This window comes from Vipera ursinii (assembly GCF_947247035.1).
Source record: "Vipera ursinii genome assembly, chromosome: 1".
NCBI classification, from domain to species: Eukaryota; Metazoa; Chordata; class Lepidosauria; order Squamata; family Viperidae; genus Vipera; species Vipera ursinii.
Genome location: NC_139512.1, coordinates 191,715,179 through 191,742,089, shown reverse-complemented (window position 1 = coordinate 191,742,089; position 26,911 = coordinate 191,715,179). Strand labels below are relative to the sequence as shown.

Below are 26,911 nucleotides of genomic sequence, written 5' to 3'. Positions count from 1 at the left end.
TGTAGCCATATTTGATATTTTGGCGTATATTTATTCTCATGTGAATGTGTAATGGAAATCCCTCTGTTCTCTCTTCTTGTATGCTTTCTGTGCCCTAGGTCTATTCAGTTGGTTCTCCCATCCTTCCATAACCATTTTGTAAGATACAATGGGGTACACTTGAAGAGGGAATTGACCAATTTGTGGATACCATTCCATCAATGGATGGACAAAGTTGGATACAACACTTACTCTTGTTGTTCTGTACAAGACCACTGATTAAGGAAAGAAAAAAGATGAGAAAGAAAGAAAACAGGGAAAGGGGACATAATCCATTTGAAATACTTTGAAATAAAAAAAACATAGCAGCAGATGACCAAGCTTTTTCTGGGTATGAAAGCCACGAAGAGTTGGGCCTGATTAATATTTGGATGAAAATACTCTAAGGAATTATGAGGACTATGGAATAGGCTGGGAAAAGTAGGGGTGGTGGAATTGAACCACAGAAGAAGGCAGTGAGAAATTCTTGCTATCTTGTTGGGAAGAAAACTACATATGTAGATACATCTCTGGAGTCACCAAGATTTGAGTTGGACTTAAAGAAAACTTTAGTCTATATCTCTTATTCCAGTTCCTAGAATGGGATCATAATAGTAATAGGAACAGTAGCTTCATATATCCTGTAACTGGGCACTGAACAGGCATAGAATGAAAGAACTACATTACTCTTGTAGAATAAATACGATAGCAAACTAAAATCAATTATGACAACATACCATATTAAGTGTGTGTATGTGTGCATGCACATGCAGTCATGTCAATTTCGACCACTGGCAACTGTCTGCATTAGTCCCTGCCCAGCAAGATTTTCAGAAGTGGATTGCCACTGTTTTCTTGAGAATTTCATTGTCTCCTTTGCAAAGACTGATAATTTTATTGTAAATTAGAACTACATTTGTGAAATAAAATTAAAATTTTCATGAATTTAGATCTACATTTTTGGAATATAATTCTCACATTTTTAAGTGAAATAATTCTGTGTTCAAATGGTATTGTATTAATAAATTCAGACCTTCTCGCCTTTCTTACTTTCCTACATATATATATATATATATATATATATATATATATATATATATATATATATATATATATATATATATATATATATGCTTAAATTGTTATTCAACCTCATTTAAAGTTATGTATATATTTTTATCTTCTTTATTCATACATTATATATTCCTTTGGAGTGATTAATGTTAGAAATAGTTTATTTTTGTCTTCTTCATATTACTCTGCCATTCAGCATGATCAGTCATTCCCTTTATTATTTATAAAACGTAAGATTTTTCTCTTTCCATTCCCATTCTTTTTGTGTTGCTGTTAATGATTATCACTAAGCCCCTTTTTCTTCCTCTGTATATTTTCCCAGTTGGACAGCAGATTCGCTTCTTGGTTTCAATTACTATATTTATTCTGGTGTTATTCTTTTTTATTTTTTTGCCTAGTGTTATCTTACATTTTTATTAATGTTCCTGGCTGCCATACCATTTTGAAAAATTCCCCATAATTTTAAGTGAACTTGAACAAAGAAATAAATGACATTTCCTGCAAAGATTTGTAGCACAGCACTTCTGCATATAGTTGACAATACGTTGCTTCCTTTATTGATTACTATTTTGAAGCAGAATTTTTTGAAACATTTCCAATCAGCAGAACTGTTTTTCGCTGAGGAAATAAGAGAGACAGTTCTCTTCTATCCTCCATGAAGGAGAAGAAAACTAACATATTGTGACGAGACTTCAGGTTTCATGACACTGAATTCTACCTTTGGTTTTTAGTTTCATGTTTATTTGCTGTGTTCTGTTACAAATTTTGAATCAATAGATTTTTTTATTTGTGTTATTAAGGCTCCTGTTTAGTTACTATTTCTTTTCTGGACTCATGTGCATTTTACTGGTCTTCAAATTACTCATAACTGCACCATTTCTGATTTTGGTGGGAGGGGGGCGGAATAGGGACACTATGGCATAAAGTTGTTTTGATGTCGTATTGTGGTTCTTTTCCCCCCATATACCTTTCTATATCCATATTCATTTTAAATTCTACTCTCATTACAATCTTGCTAAATACACTGTTTTCTTGATCTGCTCAAATCGTAACTAGTTAGGAGTTCCTCTATTACTATAATAATATAAGAAACAAAATATAATTTTAAAATGATTTTTCAAAAATATAACAAAATATAATTTTAAAATGATTTTTCAAAAATATAACCTTTTATTGGTTGCTTTGTCTAATACTTCTAATATAATCAGCTCTCTCTTATGAGACACAATTCTTTAAAGTTTCTTTTGTCATTCAAATGATCCACTCCTTTTGATAGGCAAGTGCTACATGTGGTGCTACATGTGGTGCTACATATTCTATTATATAGGTATCTGTTGGGATATGAGTGGGGCAGGTTATGATATATGCATAATGATATCATTATACATATTGTAATGTGTGACTTACATACTATCAGATATCCCAACATACTGTAAATAGGTAACTGCAGCATTCACATGATTACATCATTGCTTACTTCTCAACCTTTGGGCCTCATTGCAGTTTTTTATGAGCATCATTATCTTGATGCAGCTCAAAACCTGGCCTATACTTTCAAAGAACTTGGACTCGATTAGAACTGTCGGAATGACTCACCTTCCTCTTCAATCTTAGCAGAATGATTTCTGCAAGCATTTACCAATGGAGGAGAAAGGTCGTCAAGCATTCTAGACTTCTACCTTTCCTCATAAAGATTTCTTTCTTGCTGCTTTATGTGACACCTGCTGTTCTTCTATCTGCAGAGAACTAATGAGATAGCATGACTGATGGAACTGTTGGTCAAAGCACCTTATTTCAGTCATTGAGCCACTTTAAAGCACATGCGTGTTGTGTCATATTTCAGCATTTTGTACATGTGTTCAATGAACACTATAAGTAGTATGATTGTAATAGATTTTGCAGTCTCCGGTCAACATAATGAAAATTTACAGGTAGTCCTCAACTTACAACAGTTTATTTAGTGACTATTCAAAGTTAGAACAGCACTGAAAAAGTGACTTATAACCATTTTTCACACTTACGACCGCTGCAGCATCCCCATGTTTACATGATCAAAAACCAGATGTTTGACAACTGGTCCATATTTATAATGATTGCACTGTTCCAAGGTCATGTGATCACCATAAGAGCTGTGATGGTGCAGTGGTTAGAATGCAGTACTACAGGCTAACTCATGCTCACTCCAGGAGTTTGATTTTCACTGGCTCAAGGCTGGCTCAGCCTTCCATCCTTCTGAGGCTGGTAAAATTGAGGACCAGATTGCTGGGGGTGGCAATATGCTGACTCTGTAAATCATTCAGAGGGCTGTAAAGCACTGTGGAGTGGTATATAAGTCTAAGTGCTATTGCTATTTTGCGACCTTCTGACAAGCAAAGTCAATGGAGAAGCCAGATTCACTTAACAATCATATTACTAAGTTAACAACTGCAGTGATTCACTTAACAACTGTGGCAAGAAATGGGGCAAAGTTCACTTAACAAATGTTTTGCTTAGCAACAGATATGTTGGGCTCAGTTGTGGTCATAAGTTGAGGACTATCTGTATTATGAACCTGAATTCATATATTTGTATGAATTCAGGTTCATAATTCCTGGGAACTTAGCAATAGTTCAAAATCTTGATTTAATCCAGGGGTGTCAAACTGTGTTTTATTGAGGGCCGCATCAGCATTGCGGTTGCCCTCAGGGGGCCGGGTGGGTATGGCCTGGGTCGGTGTGGCCTACTGGGTGGGCGTGGCTAGAGTGGGTATGGCCAACTGGGTGGGCGTGGCCAGCTCTACATCGTTTGCATCAAGGGTGCCTATGGGGGCCTGGGCAGGAGTGGGACAGATCTGAGGGTCTCTGGCAGAAGGAGGGTCTCTGGGCCAGGGCCAAGGCAGTGGGGGCTGTTCCCTCACTGTTTCCAGGATGGCTTCGCGGGCCGCATGAAACCACTTTGCGGGCTGGATCTGGCCCCCGGGCCTTGTGTTTGACATGTCTGATTTAATCTATGGTAATCTTAAAACTTAAATCTTAAAACCCACCTTTTTGAACAAGCTGGCCTGGCCTGATGGGATAGGGTTGGGTTTTATAAATTGGTCTTAACTTTTAATCTGTACTAATTTATTACGGGCATTGCTGTTTAATTACTTTTTAATAATTTTTAATTTTTGTATCTTGTTTTTATTATGTATTGCCCTGTTCCCCGCCCTGAGTCCTTCGGGAGAAGGGCGGTATACAAATTAAATTAATAAATAAATAATAAATAAATAATTTGCATTGTAAAGATTCAGAGCAGATGCCCTATAATATCTAGAATAAGATGTACTGTACTGCTGCATTATAGCTAGAAGTGGGTCTGTTTCCAACTTTGATGTTTGATGCTGTATATTCTGCCCCATTTTCTAGTGAAATCAATTACTCTTCATTCTGTAGAAACAGGGAAATATTGTTTCTACTCATTCCGCCCACTTCTTTTTTCTGAAGATTAAAAAAAAGTCCTTTTTCTTAACATGTGATCAAACTCACTAAGTAAAGGGAAAGAAGATTCACCTTGAAATTAAACCTTTTTCAGTAAAGACATCCAATAGAGAAGACATTTTCATAAGATCTACATTTTACATTCATTCATTGAGGAAGTACACCAGCAGCACACTTGAAAATAGTTCATTTCTATTAATTTTCTTTTGCTGCTATTATTTTTTGTTGCTTTTATGAGTTGAAATGCTCCTTTGTGCTGCCAACAATTTTATTTCTTTATTTCATCTGTGCTTTTTATTTTGCTATTACTTTGGGAATTGTGATATAAACCTAGACTGAACTGGGATTGACTATAATCTGCAGAAGCCCTTGCTGGACTGCGTTCTTTACTACTCTGAGTCTTAGTATACTATGTGCCTGGCTGATGGGTGGGTGAAGGAGTATCAATGGCTGCTAACAACATGAACATTATCTTTTGAATAATGAGGCTTGTTTTCTGTGCATCACCTTCTTATTTAAAGAGGAATAGGTTGCCATCCTGGAATGGGAGATAACAGGATTACGTCTGCCTCGCCCTTAACTTCAAACCACTTGCATTTTTAATAACACCAAGTCTAAATTTTAACAGTGCAACATAATGTCTGATTGCCTGTAGGAGTAACTGCATTGTTTCAGCACTTTCATTGTTATATTATATGATTGCTAATAATGGTTTGGCTTTTACTTTCCAGGCTGGAAAAAGCTATTTACCCTTCTTTTCTAGGACTCCTTATACAGTATAGTATCCAAAATATAAAATGTTTTCAGGAGAAAAAAAATTACTGCTGAAGGGTAGTAGAGGCTATAAAAATGTCAGATGACATTTGCAGACTGAACACACTCTGTGTTAGTGCATGTGTAGAAAGTAGCATTAAAGTTAAGCTTAAGATGCTAGATAGTATTAGGTATAAAACAGGAATGGCCTATTTTTATTCCCAATTCATCTTAGGCCCACAAACAACAACAATTGTATTATATCTACTATTGAACTAAGAAATTGTTATCTTAAGAATAGTTGGCTATAAATCAAAATTCAAATGAAAATAACTGTATACTTCATCTTTATTTACTATAGATACAAAAATGGTCTCACAGAAGCATTCTCAAGGTAAATTCTCCATTTAGAGTAACAGTTGCCTGTTGGCATCTGGTTCTTCATACTGGTCTTCTTTCCAAGAAGCACTTATTTTAATTCATCTAGATGTGTCTGCTTACTTTGGGAAATTGTATTAAAAAGTGGTGCTAGTGATGAAATACTCTGATAAAATCAGATCCAATATTGCTATCGAAGCTCCTTTGTGGATGTCAGTAAAGAAACAATAGTTTAGGAGAGTATTGTATTAGGAGAAGTAGCGAATTCCACATTATCATTCTTGCACATTGGCCTAGTTCATGCATATTGCTTAGATGTGATTTTTATCATGGTTTACTCAATAATTCATTAAGTTTCTACATGATGTTAAAGTTCAGTCAGAATCTATACATCACTCTAATTGCAAAACAAACCATCGTATAGTTTAGCATTAAATGTTCTCCAAGTTGCTACCTTAACAGAATAACAGAACCGAATAACAGAGTTGGAAGGTACCTTGAGGTCTTCTGGTCTAGCTCCCCACTCAAGTAGGAGACCCTATACCATTTCAGGCAAACGGTTGTCCATTCTCTTCTTAAAAACCTCTAGTGATGGGGCACCCACAACTTCTAAAGGCAAGCCATTTCACTGATTAACTATTCTGTCAGGAAATTTCTCCTAGGTTCTAGGTTGGTTCTCTCCTTGATTAGTTTCCACCCATTGTTTCTTGTCCTGCCTTCAGGTGCTTTGGAGAATAGCCTGACTCCCCTCTTCTTTGTGGCACTGGAACCCTGCTATCATGTCACTCCTAGTCCTTCTTTTCATTAAACTAGACATACCAAGTTCCTGCAACTGTTCTTCATTTAACAATGTCTCCCAAACTGATTTTTTTTAACCCAACTCAGCTAGGGTTTGCAATCAGACGGAGGGCAGGACATGTTTATCTTACCCTCTCCCCAGCCTTCTTATAATAATCATCTCCTCTGAGCTTTTTTCCCTTAGCAAGCAAAAAGATAAGTCTCATCCTTTTCTTACAAAACCTATCATTTGAGATCGGTTTGGCTTAAAAATACAGAGGCAAATATATGGGAGGAGATTTTGGGGTGGAACCTTCAGTCTTAGCCATCACAGCGCAGTACAACATCTTTAGTATTTTCCCAATCTCTGGTTTATAATTGCCATAAATACAATGAAAGAATAGAAGGGACCTAAAAGAATCCCATATGAATATTGTTTTTATAAGCTTCATATGGCCATCTATCAATCATTTTATGTGAAAATTGGAAAATGATTTTTACTGACCACACATGTTGAATAGAGAGGTCCATCCTACCTCCCAACCTACACACGTGTATTTTGCACGTAGGCCTTCTTTGGCATTGTTCAGGGAGGAAAAGCTAATTAAAACATTTCAGGCAACTTTGCTGACATTAATGGCTCTTCCTGATTTACAGTGAGAATATATTGATATTAGTGCTGCTATTTTTAGGACAGAAAGGCAGACAGATGTATTAATTTCTGGCTCCAGTATTTTGATAGCCACAAGTCATTTGTATCTAGGTGTGTGTGTGAGAGAGGGAGGGGAGGGGAGAGAGAGAGAAGCAGAGACAGAAGGGAATTAATGAAATTGAAAAAAAAAGATTGAGACTGGGTTTTCACCTTCCCCCACTCCCCTTTGGCTAATCTGAGGCACACTACCACATCTGAAGCCACTTGGCTCATTATGGATTTCATGGAAACGGATTCACTGAAAGTGTTTCCATATGTGTGTTCCCAGTATATCCCGGCGTCTTCTAAATGGGAGTACAAACTTGCACACAGGCTGGAAATGGCTTCAGGATGTGACAGAGGAGTCATATGACCACAGTGACTTGGTGGGTGGCCTTGTCCGAAAGACACAGGCCCCTGTTCGTTGGCTTCTGTCCTAGTCCAGATTGAGTTTCAAAGAGGGTCTTCCCTTTTTTTTTCTTGAAAGTTTTTAATCAAGTTCTTAAAGGCAAGGAAATGTCTTTCTTTTCCAAAAAAGGAAGTGGGTGGAGGGAGAGCAATGTAGTATTTGAATGAGATTCTAATGGCATAGCTTGTTCCTCTGTTCCTAAGAATTAGGTAGTATCTGATTTCGCTGGCAAATAACACAGAGCAATTTATAACATTGGAAGCCAGTGCAGAAATTGGCAGAGTGGGTATTCTTCTGAAAAAAACAACATGAAGTAACCTATTTTTCCTTACTTTTGGGTCTGGCACTATTTATCCACTCTGTATCTTCATATTAAATGTTCATAGCAGGCTCATTATGTTCCATCCATGTGTCTTTTAAATCATAATGAAATTCTGGTGAAGTTATTATTCAAGAAAATTGCTTAGGAGATGGGGGGAAGGGCTCAGAGGAAGCTGAACTGAAACTTTTCTACTATTTCAATACATTCAATTTTGGCAAGAGGGTGAGCCTCTTTTTTTTGCCCAAGAAGAGTGCATAGAGCAGGGGTCCCCAACCCCCAGTGCGTGGACCAGTACCGGTCCGCAGCATACCAGCAACCGGTCCACACAAAAAAGCAACGCCCCATCCGGTCCACACGCCCTCTGGTCCGCAGAAAAGCCTCTCCCCATGGAACCAGTCCCTGGTGCCCAAAAGGTTGGGGACCTCTGAAATAGAGTACCAAGTGATGGGTTGAGGGCCATATTCATATTTACATGTCCGATGCATAAGAGACAAATACAAACATTTGATTTCAAAAATATAGAGCCAGGGAATAAGTGTGTTTCTCTTAATCCAGCAATCCAGGCAAAAGTTCCCATGTTTTGGGGGTTTTCAAGAGGCACTTTTGACTCCATAATCTTTAGAGAAGGATTAACCAGCTAAGAAAGGGCCTGATCTGAGAGGTTTCTGGCCTGGAATAATTCTTGTGAGTCATTCCAGTGGAAAGAGCTTCCTAAAGAGCTGTTGTTGCTCCATTTATTGTTCAGCCCCCGGCAACAGCAGTTCAAGTCAATTGGAGGCTGGAAAATGATCTCCATTCTCCTATCTAATTTCCAGTCATTGAAGATTATCCCTTTTTTCCACTTGTCTGAAGTATCCTTTTTTACATGTTTATTTATTATTTTATTAATCAAATTTATATAGCCACCCATCTCATCAGGCGATAAATAAGAATTAATAAGATTTAAAAACAAAAAATGTACAATGTTGAAATTCTTATTAATAAATGTCATATGCAGAATCCTACCTGTCAGAGACTCTGGATTAGCCTTCGCTGTGGAGAATAAAACGAAAGCAGCGACTTAATTTCCTCTAAGTTAGCAATAGCCATGGCCATTCCTTGATCTAGTTCTGAAATATGTCATTTATGGACATTAAAAGCAAAATCTGTTAGTAAATGAAATTATAGTTTTAAATCGGGTTTTTTTCTTCAGTCCCAAAATATGTTTAACCCTAGATGGCAATCGCTACAATATATACTGCAGGCAGTTCTGAGTTAAGCAATGCAACAAAACGTGGTGAATCATCACTTTGAATGGGAATGTTTCTTTTTGAGAGTTCTAGTCTATCAGACTAGAATCCAGACCTTGGGTCCATTATACTATTCTCCTTCCTCCTGCACTATTTTTCTAATATTCCGCTTTACATGGCTACTAAGTTGACTTTGCTCCATAGGGCTGTTATGTGAGCTTTATTCTGGGGACGTGGTAGGTGTTTTAAAAATTGTTATACCGTAGTTTTGAAATGTCAAAGTTCCGCTGCATAACTTGCTACCTCTCCACAATGGACTGTTTTGGCCATGTTTGTATTGGCATTAACTACAGGAAATAGCAAGAGGAATTGGACATATTAAGCAATTTCCATTGGCATATCTATAACAATATATGTTTACATAGTACAATGACTAGTGCTACCATTAATTTCTTACAGCTCCTGTAATATGCTTTCACCAATTTTAGTCTCCAGGAAAAACATTAAAGCAATAAAATACTTTGAAGGCAAAAAAAATGTTACCTTGGTATACAAATTGGATCATGTGGAGTTTATACCCTGGAATAACATTGCAAATGAAGAGAGCCTAACTAACTACCTATCCATAGATTCCTGTTTTAAGTATATGTAGAACATTCTTGGTCTGCTAGTGCAATTAGAATCATGGGTTATATATTGAGTAAATATTTCTCAGCTCAGGATCTTCATTGTAAAGTAGACTCTCTAAATAATCTGTTGATTTCAAATGTTTCTTGCTGCGCTGTATAGTTATACTTTGCATAATTAGAGGTGGCTGGTCTTCATATCAAGGATAGAGTGTGAATTTTCAAGATATCTATGTATGATAGGATTTATGAAAATCTTGAGCTCCAAAATCGTTTTAACAGACTCTTTGGAAACTGATGTGCAAGGAATGGTGTGCATGCAAAGAAAGTTTCAAAAATCAGCATCATCTCATTTGGTGAGAATGCATATTTTCACTCATGGTTCTCCCAAATATGGGTAAACATGGGTAAAATCTGGAATTTTGGGATCTGGTACTCATAGTGGGTTAATAATATCCAGCTTATCATGGTTCTCAGCCACAGTTTACTCAGGTGGATGACGCTAAGAAGACTGAAACAAGATAGATCCAATGCTGGTAAGTTATCTTGGCATGCTGGAGGGGAGAGCCCTTATGTGACAGATAATGTGGTAATTCCCCAGGCTGAACAGGTTCAGGAAAGCACTGGCAACTCTGGCTGTGATTCTGAAGAAGAAGGGCATTTATAAATTTCAGGCAAACATACTCCAAGCTTCAGGGGATTTCCATAAATTCTGACCAAAGACACCTCAATCTTTTGAAGGCACTGAAACCCACGATCTCTGCCTTTGCTTTCCCTTGCTTGAAAATGAATAAACTGATTCTGGGCAGGCAACCTGGAGGCAGTGGCACAGTGGCTGCCGCAAATTTTTCAGAATCATCTTCTTTTGAGGACTGGCATAAAAGCTTCAGCATCTCTGAAGAGAAAATGACTGTACATGGTGCTCCAATTAAGAGGAATACCCAAGCACTTCCCCAGTAATAAACTCACTGATGTATATATTTAGAAATGTTGTGGGACCGTTAGAACCAAAAGATATTTTAGTAACAGTTTCGTTCCCTCTTCTGCTTCAGATGGCGCTCAGATTTTGCTGAGAGCAAAAGAGATTATTTAGAACAATTTGAGTCAAATTTCACTAGGATCCTTGTGTGGTATTTTTGGCAGCAATGGGAGGAGTTTGCCACTGCCTTCTTTTAATTTTTTTTTAAACTTTCCAGCTCTAGGGTTTCTTGGTGGTCTTCTATCCAAGTATTAATCAGATTCAGTCCTGCTTAGTTTTCTGAGAACAGCCAAGTGAACTAGGAACACCTGCTTATTCAGGCAAGGAAAGTGGGAAATACAGAAATCTGTGTGGAATATTTGCTGAGAATAACAGTAGATGAACTGGAGTCTTAGAGTTCACTGGAGGAAGAAGAATACTTACCGTCATCATTGGAGATGCTACTCTAATTTATGGAGCAAAGGAGAATTATTAAGCCAGTTAGCCACCTCTACGGATGTTTAACTGTTTTATGTATTGTGTAGGTAGGTAAGCTTCACTGGATGGATGAGCTTAGGTGGATGAGCTTTGCATCCATTGCTCCTGTGTCTAGGGAGATAAAAAAATATCTTGATTTTGCAATTCCAGTATATTTATATTTGGAAACTTAATTCATTATTCATATATAGATATAAACAGACATGTCAACCTATGTGGGCTTCCTCCCTCTCCCTCTTTCTTTTAACAAAGCTGCTGCAAATTTATTTTGTATGGATAATCTGAAATGAATTTTTGTTATTAATCAATCTACTGAAGTCTATGTTTGCATGTTTAGATTGAAGCAGTTGGAATACTGTAATAATATGAGGCTTGTTGAACCATTTATACCGGACTGGAAGAAAAAAAAGGTGATTTGAAACACAGATTTCCATTTTTTCCTCTATAGTATATAGACTAGCAGGAATGGGAAACTTGATGTGTGCTGTGAAACTTCTTGGAAATGATACTATCAAAACACTGTGAATGATACCCAGATTAATCTGTTTCAGTGCATTTGATAAATATAAGCACATAAGATTAGTCATAAGGCAAGGACGATTAGGTACAAAACACATGTTTGGGGTGAGTAATATAGTCACTATTAACATGAAGATCAACTCTATAAATGTATATAAAAGGACTGTTTGCAGTGAAAACACCAAGGGTTGAGCGTAACCTAACCACAATCTCTGACATGTAAGCAGGAAGGAAATGGGGAAGGGAGGAGAGGTTGTTGTTTTTAAAAAAACAAAAAAACCATGAGAGGCTCATAGACTTTGTGGTAGAAGGGATAAAAAGGAGATAAGAATAATGAAACATAAAGGGAGATGTGTGTTAAAATGTGACAATAGATGTTGCTCCATTTAGCCTCCTACCTTACTATCGTACTTGAAAGTTCAAGACACTGGCACCCAGCAAACTGCATCTTTTGCCCATGTTTACTCTTTAGCAGTTTGTTTTGGGGAGTACTTAATGTCCCTTTAAAGCCCTCACCTTTTTCTCTTATTTGGATCACCTAAAAATGCTGATGCTTACCTGATATTTTCAGTGGTATTTGGGTTATACTCTTTTTGGTGTGCAACTGTCTGAGACTTGCTGCTAGAGGAAGAAATGAGCATTTAACTTGAAAACTAAAGTTTGTTTAGGTGTATGGATTGTCTGTTCTGTATTTTTTTAAGAAAAAAAAGTTATGTGCCTGCAGTATAGTGAGTTTTCCCATCACAATGACCAACAGATTAAACACTCCAGTTCTACACACTTATTTGTGTATATAGAGGTAGGGGGAATTCCATCTTTGTCAATAGGTATAGGATTCTGTGGATGGTCATGGAATAACAGCAAATACAGGTCTTCTGATTTCCATTACTTGCTCCAAATATGTTAATCTTCACTAAATGACAAAATTATTTTAATAGTTGTATAAAATATTATATTTTCTCAAGTATTTGATTATTTAATTTGACAAAAAATATGGATTGCTCTAGAAGTGTGAATTCCCAAAGTTATCAAATAAGGTTTAAGATAAATCCTCTGAAATATTTTATCTTTGTTTCTAATATTTCCATGAAAGTTTTCTTGATAAATAATTTCAGGCAGAACCTCTGATTCTGTCCATGGACATTAATATGAATGTTATGTTGCCAAATATTTGATATTGCACACCAGTACATATCTATTGAGATGTACGCTCCAGTGAGCTGAATAGGGTTTATTGTCTGATATTTGTATTATAATCTAGCCCTAGAGAGAGAGTCACTCACAATTTGTACAGCCAGCAATGAATTATGTGCATCTCCCAGAGGCATTTGTTTGGCTGCTGTGTCTCAGTCTGAATTGACTTAAGCAATTTTTACATTAGTTTATTAGAAGTTACTTCTTTATTAAGTCTGGAACCCAGATCCTAAACATAAAGCAATAAGCTCCAGTGATTTCATCTAAATGAAGTACAGTTGCTATTCTGTCAACCCCTACCTGGCACTAAATTCCACTGAATTCAGTAGGACTTACTTCTGAGTAGATATAGCTATGGTGAGTGTGTTTCTGTCCTCGGAATCCTACCTAATAGATTTTGTTCCCTTGAAACACTGTCTCATTAAATGTCCTGAAGTTTATATAGGCAAATGGCAAATACATCTTAGTATTTTTAATACCACACTAAATGTGTGATTATTCACATTATGGCTAGTTGGAAGGTTTTATTGTTTGCCATAGTAGCAGGTTCAGGGATTCTGCTGCTCTGAAGGTTATTCTGCCACATTTTCAATCAATGGTGCCTGAAGTTTCTGCACATAAATTGGTTTTGAAAGAAGTGCGGGGAGGACAATTTAGATAGAATGATCTTTGCTTCAACTTGCAAAATAGATTAGTTATTTCTCTGGGAACCTAGATTAGCCTTAGACCTAATTTATAATGAGCAGCTTTGCAATGAGGATGTATACTATTCTCTTTGGGTCAATTGGCGATGGTAATCTGTTAATACAATGCAAATAGCTGCATAAGTGTGTAAACCATACAGAGCCAGAGTATTATTAGCACAAACTACACTACAAAACAATAATAAACTACCCTTCTTGGTCCTGGAGTTTTCTAAATGGCAATATTATGAAGTAAGAACTACTACTGCATTAGCTTTTTTTTTTAAGTTTCACACTAAAAACTAAATCAAAATGCTGTGATTTGATTAGACAAGGGGTACATATTCTGGCTACACTAAAAATCCTTGGTTTTCTCTTTTGTTTTCCAGGCCATGCAGTTAGTTCTCTGTGTGTGAGTTCCTTCTTCCATTTTGGAACCATTTTTCTCTTGGCTGGTTCTATATAGTTTCTAACATAGTTTTATCTCTCTTCATTACGATTAAGAGAGGAACAAATTTGGATAGGATCCCAATGGAGACAAAGTTTTCATTGAAAATTGCCATTTTAGTTGGAAGGAAGCTTTGACTCTTCCCCCATTAATACCTTTGTATTATTTTTCCTTCTGTGAAGTCTTGTAATTGTTCTTTGAACATGGAATTGTAGATTGTGCCATCATGGCTATAAAAAAGTTGGCACTCACTCTGAAACTTCAACACTGGAGGAAAGATTGCAAAATGTAAGGTCACATGAATATAAAAAGCTGCTTTATAGAAGGTAATATATTTGTCCACTTAGCTAGTCATGCATACTCTAATCAGCCATGGCTTTCTGGTTAGCAAAAGCTTCCGGAGATACCATGTATGACTTTCTGCATGTAAAATGTGTTCTTCCATTGAGTTTTAGATACTCTATACCATATATTTCCACACATACAAAAAAGAGGAATTCTTTTCCATGCTTACATTAGTAATTTCACCATTTTTCTAACGTAGGCAAAAAAGGATCACAATTAATCTTTTCTGCATCTGTGGAAATTATATAGCAACGTTAAATTTCTCAATAAATATTAGTCCCTTTTCCCAGTATGAATAGGGACGCAACATGGTATGATTCTAAAATAACAACTTTGTTTCTGGGTGGTATTGCCTCTGGCTGTTGTTCAGTAGGCAGGAATGAAGGAAAAAGAAATGTGTGCCTGCTCAGAAGAGCCTTTGCTGTAAAAGCTACAAGTCACGGATTAGTAACAGACACAAGGAAAAGGAAACTGGAAATGTATATCAAGGGATTTTCTAAAAATATTAGAATGTACTTGTTAGATTAATAACATGGCATGCAGTTCCTTTTCTACTTATTCTTTACTCCAAAGTTAACAAACATGGCCCAGATCCAGGTCTGAACCCCCATTTGTGCAAAGAAGAGTCTTAGTTGTTTCTTTTCCAACTGCTTCCCCTATGAAATATGGCACTACAGTGGAGCAGTAGTTTAAAAGAGAGAAAGAAAGCCTCTATTGTGCCACTGACATTTTTAAAAAAAAAACTTTTAAAACTTTTTTAAAAAACTTCCAATGACACAAGTTTTTTAAAAAAAAAATTTGCAAATTTCAGGAAAGACATGATCAGAAAGGAAAGGATTAGACCTGCATGCTAAATGGAGAACAATAAGAGATTATCTAACCCATAGTCTGACTATAAATTTTGCACCCAGGCTAGATAATTCATATGCTGAAAACACTAAGAACGTGCTTCAACAAATGTCACAATAGGACTTTTGGAATGGTGCCCACTGGTGTACTTATTTGCCTCCTTGCTTTGCTAGAAAATGTTTAAAATTGTTCTGAGTCAAATGAGAATGGGCTGAATATCTAGAAAGTAGTTGCAGACATATAAATGGGAAATGAGTGGGGCACTTTTAGGGCCATATAATCAACTTTTGAGGTTTTCCTTTTCTGTTGTGGGTGAGAGTATGAGGAAAATCATTCTGGGGCTGCTCAGGCCTTCTATTTCCAGCGGAATCTGTCTTAAAATACCTAAGCACTGTTTCTCTGAGACTGGGTGTGTCTCAAGTTATAGCATCATGGTTTTCTATCATCTGACATTTTTCCAGTAAGTTTTTTCTTCACCATATATGAAAATATATTTGACTGCTGTTCTCATGTGGTATCTTCTACTTTTGTGTCACCATCGCAGTCTTTTGGAGGATGAGTAACAAAACTGTAATATAGTGAACTGGCTATTTGGAAAGTAAGGTTATACGCTCACTTGAAAGAATATGATCAGTGAGCTGAAATGTCTCCATGCAGCAAGGGTAGCTCGTGTATGTACAAATTGGAGGGCAATGTGTACCCCCAACTCTATTAAACCCCTCTCCTTAATATTTCTCTTGGCTCCAGTCCCTAAAGCTCTTTCAACATTGCCAAGGAGCACTTGTTCAGTCAGGCATGGTGAATGATGGACAATTGCTATGCTTTTCAATACTGCCCACATGTGTTGTTGCTGCTGGAGTACAGCTATTAAGCTGCTAAAAAGTATTTGGATGGCCAGTTTAGAAGCAGAATTCTGGAAGGAAGCAGTGGGCTTGGCTGAGGTTATAAACTGTAAGCAGGAAATAAAGTGAGCCCCATTCAGGATCCTTAGTTTGTTAGTGACCATGATTAAATCAACCAGAGATTAATGCAGCTGAGATACAAATGTATCCCTCCCCTCCTTAAAAAGTATTCATCTTCTCCCAAAGGAGACAGAATGAGATGCAAGGCTATATTTTCACATAAGATGGTGGTTCAGCAGCTGATATCCTCTGCATAAAAAGACACAGTCACTGCTGGGTGAAAAGGCTAATAGTGAGGACACAGGCCATGGGGTAAGAGACTTGTCTAGATGACCATTTCTTAACTGACAACTATCAAATGTAGATTTAAGTGAAAAGTGCATCTATATACTTATGTTCAATATACTACAATTGTCTTTGTCAATGATTCTGAGAAATATTATTTGATCAACACTTGAGTAGGTCATTGGCAAAATATTTTTCACCTAATTCCAACCCCAACTCTGCTATCTGTGAAGTCTGTCTTCTTGAGTTGATGCCTTCAGCCTGGCAATTTGTAAAATGCCGTGTGTTCTTTATTGGGGGTAGAGTGACACAATAGGTAAACTGAAGCAAGTTATTCTAAAAATCTTCTAATATTACCATTTGACTTGGATAATTTAATTCAGTTAGTAGGTCTTTTAATTCCATTCTAAGCTTTTGCTGTAGGTACTGTTCGCTATGTTTATATGAATTGCACCTGTATTTAATGTGTCCACCTATCCTGTCCTTTTGTTCCTCACCCACCCGCCCACCTCAAATATCAGGCCAGAACAGAAATAGTACTGCCACTCTTTAAAGTTAGTAAGGTAAAAAGGAGAGGTAAATTGTTCCCTTCCCTTAGTCTCCTCTTGCTTATGAATGCTTCAGCCTTCAGCCTCTTAACATCTTTAAGTTCACTAGGTGCTTTCACTTTTATAAAGTGCTTCCAATTATATATACATATTCAAATCCTGATTTTAAAATCTTTAATCTATTTTAAATTAAACTGTGTAACCATTAGAGACAGTTATATAAAGACAGATTATAAATAAGCATGGAAAGGGAAGGTGTGAGTGAATGAAAGTGGAAGTACACAGTGTTATAACTCATGGCCATTTATCCCCAGTCAAGACATAGGCAACATTCCAGCTACACATTATTTTAGTACATTGTACTAAAATAGTGTTGCTATTTTTCATGACTCTTCATCGCCATATTTTCTGAATATAATCTATATCCTCTAAATTTGACTTTTAGCCACTGACTTCAAGTGAAGGGAAATGTTTCCAGCCATCCTTGCTTCACTTCCAGTACATAAATCAGTTTGGATAAACTTCATATTCTTCATGGCAAGCATAAAAATGCCATATGAAGTCCTCTGCCTAAGTGTGTGCCCATGAAAATCACTGCATGTAAAGCAAAGCAGACGGAGTTCTTGGGCTCCTCTAGTGGTGTTAAATTATAGCTCTCAGGAGCTCCAGTCAGCAAGTTCAGTGGTAAGGAATGTGTAAGTTGTATTTCAGCAGCTTTTGAGGGCCAGTGGTTCACCACCACCAATAAAAGCATGTTAAAACACAACAACTGTGAGGCAGCTGAGAAAAAGGCTAGTTGCTACTAGTGAATGTATCAAATCGACAGCTTTCATTGATAAGTCTCCAGTCAAATCCTGTAAGAATGAGACATGTAAATTACAAGCAGAGGCTGGAGTGCAGGAGATACAGACAGGTGATTACATGGTCTTATCAGAGTAGCAGCCTTTGAATGCAGAGAGCTCTGAGCTGTGTACGACCACTGCTGATGTCAGGCACTATTCCTTGCAGGTTTTTATGTAGAATGATTTGCTGTTCTTGTGGGGGGTTGGGGGGGGACAAAAATGGGTTTGTTTTTTCTCCTCCTTATTTACATTCTATCATCACGCTTAAGAAAGAACTGGATATTTACAGATTTTTTCCCCCATCTTTTGTTGCAATTTTTAGGTGCTTCAGAGCTGAGCCCATTTTCAGATCCCAGGCAGTTTACAAGCATTTCATCCCTCACTGAGAGCCGCTTCTCCAACCCACGAATGCACTATCCAGCCACCTTCACTTATACACCGCCAGTCACTTCAGGCATGTCATTGGGTATGTCAGCCACCACTCATTACCACACCTACTTACCGCCACCTTATCCGGGCTCTTCCCAAAACCAAAGTGGACCATTCCAGACCAGCAGTACTCCATATCTCTACTATGGCACATCATCAGGATCATACCAGTTCCCCATGGTGCCGGGGGGAGACCGTTCCCCCTCCAGAATGCTTCCTCCCTGTACCACCACATCCAACGGCAGCACATTATTAAACCCTAACTTGCCTACCCAGAATGATGGTGTGGAGGCTGATGGAAGCCACAGCAGCTCCCCAACAGTCTTGAATTCTAGTGGCAGAATGGATGAGTCTGTTTGGAGGCCTTACTGAAATTTTCTCTGCGGGGCGTAAAATCTGTCAGAGAGAAAGCAAACCAATAAACGAACGATTGTCAGCTGATTATAAAGTGCCTGGGGTATTTTTTGTTTTGTTTTTGAAATAGATTCTGTTGATAAGTGCAGTAGCTGGGATGCTAACAGCTAATTACATGCATACGACATGAGACTGACTTTCCACATCATAGTTCCAGTCAATGTGGATCAAAGCACAGTTTGTTTTCCTCCTGGGAATGTTGTCTCGATTTTATATTTTAAAATATAATGATCCAACCCTAAAAAATGCCCATTCTGTCTAGACTCCTTTTTAAAAAAAAAAGTGAGTTTTTTTTTGCCAAGAGAGGAGACATGGACTCCTGCCAATTGTCAAGACAACGCCTGTGCTTTATTTGTTGTTCAAATAAACAGAAGCATCTTAAACTTCAGGTACGGTTGCAGTCATACAATCTCTAGGACCCTCACGCATGCATAGTGTAATTCACTCCGTGTGTTTGTGCACAGAAAAAAAAAATGTTTCCATTTATACCAGAATATCTTCAGCTTACAGTAACTCTCTCAGCCATCTTGTCAAAGCCTTGCCTCTGATGAAAGACAAAACTTCCGAAGGACTTGGCTTTCTTCTTCTTTGCTGAAATAGCACCCTATAAGGTACCAAGACAAACTTGTTTGTTTTGTGTTATACATTTTTGTGATTACCTTTGCCTTAGTCAAGTTAACCAAAAAAATTCTTGGGGAAAAAGGTCCCCCCAAGTGAAACAAACAAACAAACAAAAAACCCACAAATTTCTTATGCAAGAAAAAAAAAAGAGAATGGCAATATATCATACTGAAACCAAAACAGTATCAGTAGTATGTGTGCGTGGCTATCTTGTTTTATTTTGTTAAGTTATAATGTGTACAAAAATTGAGGTTATATGCAAAAAATGAATTGTCATATAATTTTAAAGAAATATTTATAATTATTTAATAATGTTTGGTCCCTTTAAGGTTTTTTTATAATGTAATGATATGTTGACTTCGGTCTCTAAAAATGTCTGTTGTTTTTAAATTGTGGCAGCCTTTGACTGGTACAGAATATCAGACCATGCATGAACTCTGAAAAGCAGTTCCAGTATAAACTATCTGCAATATGTATTTTTTTAAAATAATAATAATAATTAAATGCTTCCATCTCTAAAGAATTCAGGTATAATCGTACATTGGCTTAATTTATGAAGGAGGTACTGCTTTAATTGTAACTGAATATTGGGTTGTCTTTTTTTAAAAAAAACCCAGTAAAAATTAACTGGAAACAGATTGAGCAGGCATTATTTTGAATACATTACTCTACAATCCCTCCAGGAGATGGGATCTAAAAGCCCACATGGACACGTCTGCTCTTAACACGCAGCCTTTCATCTCTGCCCTTCACTAGGCTGTCCTCTGCACTGCAAAGTTCTGTCCCTCAATATTGGGGCCTTAGTAGGAGGGTTTCTTGTCCAGCAGAAGAGACATCCCCTCTCTCCCACACATACATTTCAAACATACAAATAGATAATCCCAGCCAGCTTCATCTGGTGAAATTAAAAAGTTTTCCATGTTTTTCAATCACCATTTGGGAAACAGTAAAATAACCCTGCATTGGCACAAGAAAAAGGTTCTCCAAGATGTGAGACATTTCAGAATTCATCCACTTACCTGAAATCAGCAGCTTTCAGGTGCTGGAGTAATTGCTTTCTGTTTAAGAACTCTTAATTATTTTTTTCATGACCTATACTTTATGTTACAAGGCATTGTATTGAAATGGAATAAGCACACATGAACCACTGCAGAGGCCCTCTGCAGTTCAATGCTGCTCCAGCATCTGGCAACATATAGTAGCTGAAGGTTGATTATAGACTTCAGTAAAGTCAGGCACTGCTTTCCTAACTGAAAGACATGAATATTCCTGAAGCTCTTAAAATCAACCATCCAACATTTACCATTTAACTTTTTTTTGCTGGTAAGCAAGCCAAATTAGTTCCTTGGCAAGTAAGTGTCTGTGTCCCCAATTATTCTGGAATCTTTGAGAATTCTTATTTAGACTCTGGTAGATAGAAAAGCTCATATGGCACTTTACACGAAATCCAGCAACTTGTGGCTTTATGCATAGGCCCAAATGAAACAGGATGTGAGGATGTGATTGAAAGGTAGGGAATAGCAGGAGCCCTTTAAAAGGAGGTGTCACCTTCTTGAAATCCATTTCTTTCTAGCCTCTATTTTGATCTCCTTTGCACTGTCTTTAGCTTGAGCTGTGTGCAACAGTCTTTTCCATGGATTGCAATGCTGCTGAAACTAATGATAGTTAGATGCAGTCTATAAGAAAACGGTGAAACACTTTACACAATACAGTTGGACAATTTCGGTAATAGCTTAGATAGCTAAAACAGCCAACAGAATGATTCTACATTCCCATGAATTATTCTTGGCAATTTAATATAATTCATTTGCTCCTTAGGAAAAATTATTGGCCTTCTAAAGGTTATCGATCAAATCCCCTTTTTATAAATAGGAGAGAATTTCCTGATGTGTAATTTTCTTCCAAAGATGGAAGTTGCTATTGATCCTATTTATTGTTTGCGGTAGCTTGAAGCGTACCCTTGTCCATTGATTTTTATCTGTAAGATAAGTATGTTCATTTCAGCAGCACTTAAAAAAGCTAGTGTCTGGTTACACATTTCAAGTTGTTTGGAATATTGTTGATTAAACAAACCAAAATAAGGACGTGAATTGCCAGTGCAAACGCTGTTGTGTATTTAATAAAAGGTACTATATTTGTACATTATTTTTATTGCTGAGAAGGCCTTTTAAAAGATATACTATATGCATCTTAAATAATTTTGTAGGGATATTTTTTGTTGCTACAGGGGCTGCAGGCAGCAACCCAAATGCATTTTAAAAAGAAAGGAAGAAAGAAAGACATTCTTGTACAATTTCAATACTGCTTTATATTCTTGGATTTAATCCAGCATAGGTCATTTTTATATTCTGTTCTGTAGCTTCAGTAATATTTCTATATCATATTTTGGGATCATTTCGGATTAAAACTCCAGGTTGCTCAGGTGTGCAGTTTTGCTTGCCCCAAAACATGCCCAGTTCATGCCCTTATACTGTTGACCGCACCATTGAAATGGTTTGCTTTACAGTTCAGAGTAACCAATAATAATAAAAGAAGGGAGTCTTAAGCACCTTTGATATAAGCACAAGGCCCTTGTTTACTGTCTCCCATGATTTAAGTGTGCCTTTAAAAAAATAGACTCCAAGCTCTCAGTTGGAAACATCTTTATCCATCTAGGGCAGTGGTAGGCAACCTTGGCTCTTTTATGACTCGTGGACTTCAATCCCAGAATTCCTGAGCCAGCATGGCTGACTCAGGAATTCTGGGAGTTGAAGTCCACAAGTCATAAAAGAGCCGAGGTTGCCTACCCCTGATCTAGGGAGATACCTAATGCCTTGCTGGCATCAAGAGAAAAATAAGCTAAAGGTTCAAGCTTTTTACGGTTACCGTAATGTTTCTCCTGTATGTCACCCATCTCTCCTTCCGAATTCATTGGGGGTTTTTTAAAGAAAAATTTTGATACAGGAAGGGAATGTGGGATGACATTAGCATTATGGGCTGTAGTTAGAATCTCAAGTCCAGAGGAAAGGCTGGTCCAGTTTATAGTGTTAAAGATGCTTGTGCAGACGCATTTACAGAGAGAAGTTTCAAGTCCTGGCCCTTGGATGACACTCAGAATTCTCTTGTAAGCTTGGGCATGACAAATACAAAGTTTATTGGTACAAAACAGGCACTAGCCCATGAAAAACCCCTTGTCACAGCATCTAGGAAGGTGCCCCATTGAGCCGGACTCTTAAGGTAGCAGTCCCTGGGCATGGATTCGCTAGCCAGTATCTCCTCCCTTCTCACCAGGCTTCATCAAGGAGAGATTTTTGCACTGTCAAGTTTGCCAGATAGGTTTACCCTCCTTTCTTGCTGGAGTCTCCATTTCACTCCTGGTGAGGCCATGCCTCAGGACTCTGAGAAAAGCCATGAACAAAAGCAATAATTTAAACGTAAATGAAATATAAACCAAAGGAAATAATGTTTTCTAAGAGCTTTATTTCTGTGATAACATTTCATTTCAGTATGTTTGACCTATCATTTAACCATTTATGTTTGTTGCAATATTTTTAAATAGATCAGCCAGAAATCATATTTTACAGTACTATTTGTTTCCTAGGTACACTAAGCAATATTCCACAGTATTTTTTGCTTAAATATGTTTTTACCAGTCTTGAATTTCTTCTGGAGCAAAATATTTGTAGCATTTCCTGTAAATACAAGCTTTAATTTCTTTCATTTTCCCCCAATTGCTGTTGTCCAAAAATTGCTTTCCAAGCACAGATTGTACAAACACATTCTTTTTTTTTTTTTGTGCCGCAGACAGCGATTGTGGAAGGGAAGGGTTTACTTTATCTTCAAAGGGACTGTGTGTATTGTATGTTGCAACTGTAAATTGAATTTGTTTGGCATTCTCTCATGATTGTAATATTAATTTTGAGGTTTGAATCTCATTTTCAATAAAGTGGCTTTTTTGTTATTGTTGTTCCTTGCTTCTTTGTTTTCTGCTGCATCTCCATAATTATGTCTTTCATATTTGTAAATAGACTAGAGCTGACTGGAGCCAGTGTATACTGAAACACCATACTGCACATTGACAGCTCCTTTAACTTCTGCAGGATAGAAACTGCTATTTTAAAATAGTACATTCCTAATCTTAAGCATAGTTATATGAAACTCCAAGGATCCCTAATTAATGGTGCACATCTAATGTTGCACCATGGCCTGTATCAAAATAAGAGCTTACTTTAATTAATGAAAAAAACAGAGGGGTGAGGTATTCAACATTGTTGCTGTGGAGCAAAAAGTAGAAAGAAAGAAAAGGCACTAGAAGGTGACCATTCTCTCAAATAATGTCTATGGTATGTTTTATGTTGGACTCATTAGCACAGTCAGAAATTGTTCCTTTTTTTCTTTCTGTTTGTTTTTAAAGCAAGGGTACAAGGAAAATATCATTGTGAAGTTTTCACTAAGGCCCTATTGGTCACAATTTTTGGTGTCACAATTTCTGTGATCAAATGGCGGAGAAATGAAGGTTTGACAGTGTTCTGAGGGCTTACATCTATCCCACGTATGTGCTACTACCAAAAGAAGAAGACGGGGGAGGGGGAGGAGAGAGAGAGAGAGGAGCCCCATTTTTATAAGGACTGTTCCATGACAGCCTCCTGTTTAGATCAGAATTCATGTAACAGTTCAGTCTTCTAGGAAACTGGTACATAAGCTGTTGACCACAGAGTACTGTTTATGCTGTTTGCAGGGAAACAGTAATGGATATTATATATTATATGTCACCTTTGAGTTGCTATCTAGTGCAGCTAAATGCATTACACTGTTTAAGTATGTCGGGGTTGAGAAACATAGGCTCCCCAACCCTGAGAAGTCCTAGCCACTTGGCCAGTACACAGAAATGCTGGGAGTTGCAGTTTAGCAATACATAAAGAGCCACAGGGCCTCCATCCATGCTAAGACTTGAAATTGCAGGGTTAATTTCTTTCAATAAAGATTTTTTTCCCAATGATGAGAAGTCAAGACATGCGTTTAATAAATTAATAAATATTGACATTGAAAAGGTTGATGTCAATATGATGGTGCATAAAATAAATAAATGTCATGAACTCAATAATAGCAACCAAAGATTCATAGTTTATTTCTGGGTGAGAAATAAAGGCAAATAGCTGTTAATGTACTTCAAATTTATTTTTAAAAATCTCAGAACTTACTAAAGGAATGGATTTGGCTGATTAAGTATCTGGGTAATGGATGGAACGGTTCTCAGTGATGTAACTCGAAGCAACAATCTTTATAACGAGAATAGGAAGCTGGAAGCTCACAACCCCAGAAAGAGATCAGGACAGCAAATAGGAATAGGAGTATTGCAAGGAAACAAGGCAATTTCTAATCATGAAGAAATAATGGATATTGAGGGTGACTTGCTTTGTGTATAATATAATCTGTTGCAAATAGACGCTTATCTCCTTGCAGTAGGAGCTGCAGGACCCTAGAGTTTATCCAGGAGTAGAGGGGGCAATAGGAGGACTCTAAGAAGGAAAAAGACATCACAGTAGAAATAATAAATATTTGGAGGCATAAAATATGAGTGGACAAACCAGGGGAGGTCTAAACCACTGGGCCTGATTAAGTGATTCTGTTTCTAGACATAGAAGGCATACTTCACCCACCTGATATAGTGTTACTATCTCAACAAGGGAAAGGACTTAGGTTCACAGGGGTCAACAATGGAAAACTTTCCACAGAGGAAGCAAACTGGTTGGCGGAAATGGGGGATAAAAGAAACAAAAGCTGCAATGGGTTGATCAAACACACCATTGGAAGAAGCATATTGTCTTCTGCTAGACATCCAGGATTACAAAGTCAATTAAACTAAATGATTCCTATTATTTCTGTTTGTCATGTGGATATAAAGCTCACTTTAGAGGATTGTAAAAGACTTCAGAGTCCTGGATAGGAAGACAAAGGACAAGCGCAATTAGGGAAAGCATGATCCTGGAAGTGAGCAACTGGCTAAGAAGGGAGTGGAGTCAGGAAACGTTTTAGGCTGTCACCAATATGGGTTGCATCTCAGAAGACCAGAGAAAAATAGGTTTTTGGCAAGAGCCTTTTGGACCTTAGTAGAAGAGAAAGGGAGAAAGGGCCAAGATTTAGGCAGAGAAATTTAACACAGGTCATTTGCCCTAGTAGAGGATATGGAGAGTATCTTCCATAACCAAATCATCCTGTTCTGAAGAGGGCCCTCTCCAGGGGTAATGGGAAACTTTAGCTACCCTAATATCTGTGGGAAAACTAATTCAGCTATGATGAAGTGGCAAGTCCTGCAGATTTCTGATCTCTGTTGCTGAAAATTTTCATTTCAAATATTCTAGATCTAATGTTTATCAAGGCAGGAATTGGTTAGTAGAGACAATTTTGTGTTGAAGTCTACACTAAGCAGAAGAGGAAAAGCTGAGTCAGTCATGTGCCTTGGTATACAGGGAAACAGATTTTGTTGAATTCAAAGGGTGGGCAGCAGCTGAGATCTGATAACTGAGATAATGAAAATTCAGGCAATTCAATGATCCCTTTGAGAAGGACAGATTTAAGAGTCCTTTAAGAATTAAAAAGAATTTCATTGACAAATTGAGGAGATAAAAGAGGGATGGGAAATGGAAGAGAGAGTTGATAATTAAGAAAAGTATAAACTAGTAGCCTATGTCTGAAGAAATAGGGTTAGAAAGACTAAAGCTCAAAATGAGACAAACGTGGTGAGTAGTTTAAAATATAATAAGGTTTTGGGAGAAAGAATATATCTGAAGTAAAAGAACAGCCAAGGAGGCTGTGCAAAAAAGTGGGAAGTAGCAACAAATCCTTTTGTGCCTTTCTTCTCTCAAAAGAGAAGAAACATGATTAAGAAGGGAAGGAATGCAGCTTAGAATTTATAAAATGTATGATAAAAGTCCATCTTGCTTCTTTAAACATTTTATAATCTCCAGGGCCAAGCAAATCAGATGGTTAAAGAAGTTATCTCAGAACCACTGTATATAAACTTTGAAAGCAAATAGAGAATCATGAGGTGCTACAAACACAGAGAAGAGGAAAGTATCATTACATATTCAAAAAGAAGAGATATTATGGGTATTAATGTTCTAGAACAGATTGTCAGGTAGCATATATCTGAGCATTTAGAACAGAGGTCTCCAACCTTTTGGGCACCAGGGACCGGTTCTGCAGAGTAAGGTTTTTCCACGGACCGAAGGGTGTGTGGTTTTGTGTGCTAACTGCATCTTGTGGATGGGGCTTTGCTTGTTTGGCGGAGCAGTTGCTGGTATGCCGCGGCCCAGTGCTGGTCCATGGACCGGGGTTTGGGGAACCCTGATTTAGAAAATTGCTACATTATTGGGAACTAGAATGAGTTTGTCAAGAACAATCTATCAGAGTAGGCTTATTTCATTTGCTAACAAAGCAGTTTGGTAGACTCAGGGAATGCTTTTGATCAAAATAAAGTGTTTGATAAAGTCTTGCATAATGATTGTGGATAACAAAAATAAACATGGATTAGATGGTATTGTGGCCCTACGGATTTGCTAATAGCTGAACAACTGCAATGCAAAAACTGCTTGTAAATAGTTTTGCATTTCATTGGCAGAAAGTATTAAGTGGGGTCTTTCAGTTCATTCCTATTCAATA

At 37.4% G+C, this 26,911-nt stretch overlaps 1 protein-coding gene across 2 annotated transcripts in view; it reads left to right on the top strand.

Annotated features, from left to right (window-relative positions):
• Nucleotides 1–26,911, top strand: part of RUNX2 (RUNX family transcription factor 2) — a 184,659-nt gene that overhangs the window by 81,598 nt on the left and 76,150 nt on the right. Inside the window, exon 6 of one of the 2 annotated variants that reach the window (XM_083349951.1) lies at nucleotides 18,129–19,256. The exons of the other annotated variant lie outside the window; for it this stretch is intronic. Coding sequence (XP_083206077.1) covers nucleotides 18,129–18,607 — 479 coding nt within the window. The 3' untranslated portion in view covers nucleotides 18,608–19,256. Of the gene's footprint in view, nucleotides 1–18,128; nucleotides 19,257–26,911 lie in introns of those variants that run through there. 2 annotated transcript variants of the gene reach the window in all.